Source organism: Saccostrea cucullata, unplaced genomic scaffold (genome assembly GCF_032062105.1).
Source record: "Saccostrea cucullata isolate Sc308-1 unplaced genomic scaffold, CSIRO_AGI_Scuc_v1 ctg10225, whole genome shotgun sequence".
In the NCBI taxonomy this organism is placed as follows: Eukaryota; Metazoa; Mollusca; class Bivalvia; order Ostreida; family Ostreidae; genus Saccostrea; species Saccostrea cuccullata.
This window is the reverse complement of record NW_026924429.1, coordinates 18,419-23,566: the sequence shown is the minus strand read 5'-3', so window position 1 is coordinate 23,566 and position 5,148 is coordinate 18,419. Positions and strand designations below refer to the sequence as shown.

General features: G+C 34.9%; 1 protein-coding gene across 1 annotated transcript; it reads left to right on the top strand.

Moving 5' to 3' along the window:
* The first annotated feature begins 1,776 nt into the window (after positions 1-1,776).
* On the top strand, positions 1,777-4,540 carry LOC134266403 (uncharacterized). Its single transcript, XM_062748647.1, has 2 exons — positions 1,777-2,030; positions 4,338-4,540. The coding sequence occupies exons 1-2, from the start codon at positions 1,802-1,804 to the stop codon at positions 4,511-4,513; spliced, it is 405 nt and encodes a 134-aa protein (XP_062604631.1). The 5' UTR covers positions 1,777-1,801; the 3' UTR covers positions 4,514-4,540.
* The last annotated feature ends 608 nt before the right edge of the window (positions 4,541-5,148 follow it).

Here is a 5,148-nt window from a genome sequence, read left to right as displayed (position 1 = left end):
TGAACAATGTTGCCATGGTTACTAGAAATAGAATTTTCTGAGAAATTCCTTTAAAACGCTACTCCTTCTACAGTTTTAGTCTCATTTCAATATCACATGGCACACAAGTAGACTACACTAAGATACATAAAATAGTGCATCGGTTTTTTATTTCGATGAGCGGTGTTGCCATGGTTACTAAAAATAGAATTTTCTGAGAAATTCCTTTAAAACGCTACTCCTTCTACAGTTTTGGTCTGATTTCAATATAAGTTGGCACACAAGTAAACTACACTAATTTACATATAATAGTGCATCCAGTCTACGCGAAAGTTTAAAATATTTACAGGACAAAATGTCTGGTAAAAATAAAATTTTTACCAGACCAAGCAATTTTTTACCAGACCGACTTTTTTCCTTTAAATCTATACATCATTATGATACTGAAATTGAGAGGGTGGGTGGGATTGGGTTAATTCTCATTTTGAAATTTATCCTTGAATAAATTCAGAGTGAAATGGACAAGTTAACTATTTATAATTTTCCTTTGTAAAAGGTCTCAATTCATGCAATATTGCATGCATTTTTTTCTTCATATTTGACTTGCATGTATACAACATACACTGTATCAAAGATTTTCTTAAATTTAATATGCACTTTCAATTCATATTTATTTTTCCTGAAACAACTCATTATGGTTACTCAAGTTCAGTGATCATTTGAAAATAACTTCCCAACCCAATCTACGAATGAGCTATCTAAATATTTTCCCAACCAAATCTAGGTATGAGCTATCTAAAGATCTCTAACCCCTGAAAGAGGAAATTCGAATTAGAATAAAAACGATCATGACAGGGTTGTAATACATAAAAATTAATCAGGTATTACTGCTAAATTGGTCAAATAAAGGATATTTGTGGGGAATTGGACCATGTGTACCTCTTAATTTAGATTTATTTGGCCTTATTTTTTTATCGGACAATTGGTCCTGTATACTGAAATTTTTTACCGACCCGACCTAAATTTTACCGGTAAAAACCAACGGTCCGGTGACTTTCGCATAGACTGTGCATCGGTTTTTGATTTCGATGAACGGTGTTGCCATGGTTACTAAAAGTAGAATTTTCTGTGGAATTCCTTTAAAATGCTACTCCTACAGTTTTGGTCTGATTTCAATATAACTTATCACACAAGTAGACCACACTAAGATACATAATTCTGTGCATCGGTTTTTGATCAGTACAAACCAGGAGAGCTACAGTCTCGACAGAGACTTCTGGTTTTTTATTATTAAAGATTCTAGGGTATACAGTTTTTGCCCTGTCTGTAAATCTGATAGCAAAAATCTAACCTTTTATGCCCGTAAGTTTTTATCTGAATGGAGAGATGGCTTTCAAATATTTGTGTGTGTATTCCTTGTGACAAGAGCCTTCTTTTACATATTCAAACATGTTTGAACTTAAGAGTTCTACTCACTTTTAAAAACTTTAGCCTAGGTCTTAACTTTTGAACAAAATTTTTATAAGGGATAGGGCTTTCATATTACATGGGTATATTCCAGGTATATTCCTTTTGTTTGATGCAAACAATTTTGACCTTGAAGTGTGGCTTATTAGAAAAATTAAAATTTGACCATAACTTTTGAACGGTTGGTTCCAGGACTTTGATATTTCAAGTATATTTCTTGTGACTTGCCCTTTCCATGGCTATCATTGATTTTGACCCTATGACCTTCAAGTTTGGCCCATTTTTAAAAAGATTTAACCTGGGCCATATCTTGTGAACAGTTTGTTCTTTTTTGGCTTTCGTATTTGACAGGTACATGTATATTTTAATATTAACAGAGGACGATTTTGAAGACATCATGCCAAAATCGGAGAGAATCAGCACCTACATAACCAAATTGATTAGCTGGAGGCCTCCATGTTTTGGAAATCATCCTTTCTCTGACGAGGAAGAGGAGAGATATGATGAAGATATGATGAAGAAGAGGGAAGACATAGCCCAGAGACTGGGACAGAATCTACCAAATAATGATCTCATTGAACCAGGTTAGCTTCATTGATTACAAGGAATCAGTCTTTTACAATTTAGTATTTTATTTCCAAATATCTTGTATCTTTTTGTCTGAGATACAGACAAATTAAAGAGATGTAGACAGAGATTGTAATGTTTGATTAAATCTCATGAGTTCAGAGTTGCAAAAGCAGTTCGGATTGATAATGATATTTAGTAAAAATACATATATAGTGATAGATGTAGAAAAAAATTTATCTGAAAATAACCAAAACTATAAATTTATAATATAATATAATTGTAAATATTATCTATAATTTTAAAGAAAAATTTGAAATCTATTGTGTATAAACAAAAGATAACATTTGAGAAGCACAAGGAGATTGGGAACATCTAATTTTTTAGCTCACCTGAGCCGAAGGCTCAAGTGAGCTTTTCTGATCACATTTTGTCCGGCGTCCATCTGTCCGTCTGTCTAGCTCTCCGTCTGTTTGTAAACTTTTCATATTTTCGACTTCTTCTCAAGAACCGCTGGGCCAATTTTAACCAAACTTGCCACAAAGTATCCTTGGGTAAAGGGGATTCAAGTTTGTTCAAATGAAGGGCCACGCCCTCATTCAAGGGGAGATAATTAGGAATTAATGAAAATTTGGTGGCATGTTTTAAAAATCTTCTTCTCAAGAACCACTGTGCCAGGAAAGATGAAACTTATAGGGAAACATCCTCAGGTAGTGTAGATTCAAATTTGTTCAAATCATGACCCCCAGGGGTAGGGCGGGGCCAAAATGGCCGACCAAAGTTTTACATAGAAATATATAGGAAATTTCTTTAAAAATCTTCTCCCAGGGTTCGACACTAACGCTAGCCCGCTGGCCCGGGACAACTGAATATTGAGGTCGGGCTACCAAACATGTCTTTAAACTTGCCCTGCAGGGCTACAGTAAATTTTACCAATTACTCACTAAGAGCAAGAAAAATAATTATAATTTACATACAATATAACTGATAATAGTTAAATTTATTTTCAAATATGTTTTATCAGCATAACTATAATTTTTTAAGTCAAAAATGTAAACTTTAAAGGTGATTCAAAATCCCTAAATGATATAAATATAGAATTTTTCGAACAGCAAAAATGTCTCAGGTACAATCATAGAGTGACCTATAATTTACACCCAAAATTCAGCCAGAATGCAGGATTTCGCATCTCTATTTTCAAATTTTTCCGGGGGAGGCCCCCCGTACCCCCACCAGCAGGAGGGGGAAACCCCCTCCCGCATCTACCCCCCTCGTCGCTTCGCGACTCGGCCAGCAGCCGAAGGCTGCTGGACAACTAATACATGAACAGGGCTAGTAGAAATTAGAAATTACTAGCCCTGCTGACAACTATGGTTATAAAGTTAGTGTCGATCCCTGTTCTCCTCAAGAACAACAAAGCCAAAATTGATCATATTTATATGGAAGCATCCTCAGGTAGTGTAGATTCAAGTTTGTTCAAATCATGACCCCCAGGGTAGGACTGAGGGCCAAAATGGCCGACCAAAGTTTTACATAGAAATATATAGGAGAATTCTTCAAAAATCTTCTTCTCAAGAACAGCAAAGCCATAATTGATCATATGTATATGGAAGCATCCTCAGGTAGTGTAGATTCAAGTTTGTACAAATCATGACCCCCGGGGGTAGGGCGGGGCCAAAATGGCCAACCAAAGTTTTACATAGAAATATATAGGAAATTTCTTTAAAAATCTTCTCCTCAAGAACAACAAAGCCAAATTGATCATATTTATATGGAAGCATCCTCAGGTAGTGTAGATTCAAGTTTATTCAAATCATGACCCCCAGGGATAGGTCGGGGCCAATATGGCCGACCAAAGTTTTACATAGAAATATGTATGAAAATTCTTTAAAAATCTTCTTCTCAAGAATAGCAAAGCCATAATTGATCATATTTATATGGAAGCATCCTCAGGTAGTGAATATTCAAGTATGACCCCCTGGGGTAGGGAGGGGCCAAAATGGCCGACCAAAGTTTTACATAGAAATGTATAGGAAAATTCTTTAAAAATCTTCTTCTCAAGAATAGCAAAGCCATGATTGGTCTTGGGACTACTTTTGGATTTAAGCTTTTCAAGTATACCCTGGTAAACCAATTCTGCTTTTTCCTAGCCACAGTGCTCAGGTGCGCGATGTGGCCCCTGGGCCTCTTGTTTAAATTACTGAGAGAAGGGAAAAGAGTGGGTTTTAATCTGAGGGTTTACTCGTCAGGTTGTTGATGACCAAGACATTCTAACAAAATCTAACTAAATAGAAGTAATTCATTCCATCATTTTATTTTGATAGTTATGTCTGAGGAGGAATTTCTTTCTGTGGAACCCCTGGAGGAAATCCCCTTACCAACCCTAGCCTCCATTTCAGCAGGAGTGGAGTCATTTCCTGGTCTGGATGATTCTGTGGACATTGTGACTAGCATGGGTACTCTTCAACTCCATGACCTCTCACCTGTGCTAAACACTTGACCTGTTATATTTACATATTGAATCCAGTGAAAATCACATGGCTGAGTTTATTTTTTAGAACAGATTTATGATTTTATAGACTGTTTATACATGTTTCCTAACAGAACTTTTCATAAAGTTGAGAGATGTGTAAAATTGGTAAGAAATTGAAAAAAATTGAGGGTTAGTATGTGCTGCTGAATATTAAAACCATAGGTTTATTTTTTATTTCTCATTTTCAAACAATATTTTCTGAACAACAGATAAATTTTGGTGATACTGCATTCTTGATTCAATTTTTTTGCAACTACCGGTAAATGTATTTGAATTTTCACACCAGTTTCACAGTTGTACTTTTTAAAAATTCATTTTTACTGCATTTCATTCATTCATTTTATGTTTTATTTTGTATTTCCTCATTGTATCATACCTGTACAAATGTTTTTACATGGAATAAAGTTTATAATAATTTTTTATCCCATCTTATTTCAAATCATTTTTACACCCATAGTACATGTAATTTGAAATGATCAAACACCGTATAATCCCTATTAACCGCCCTGGGTGCTTAGAAAATTGCAAAAAGGGGGTGGTTATTTTGGTATTCTGTTTATATTATCTAATGTCAAATTTTAACATCAAAAAATCTTTAGAAA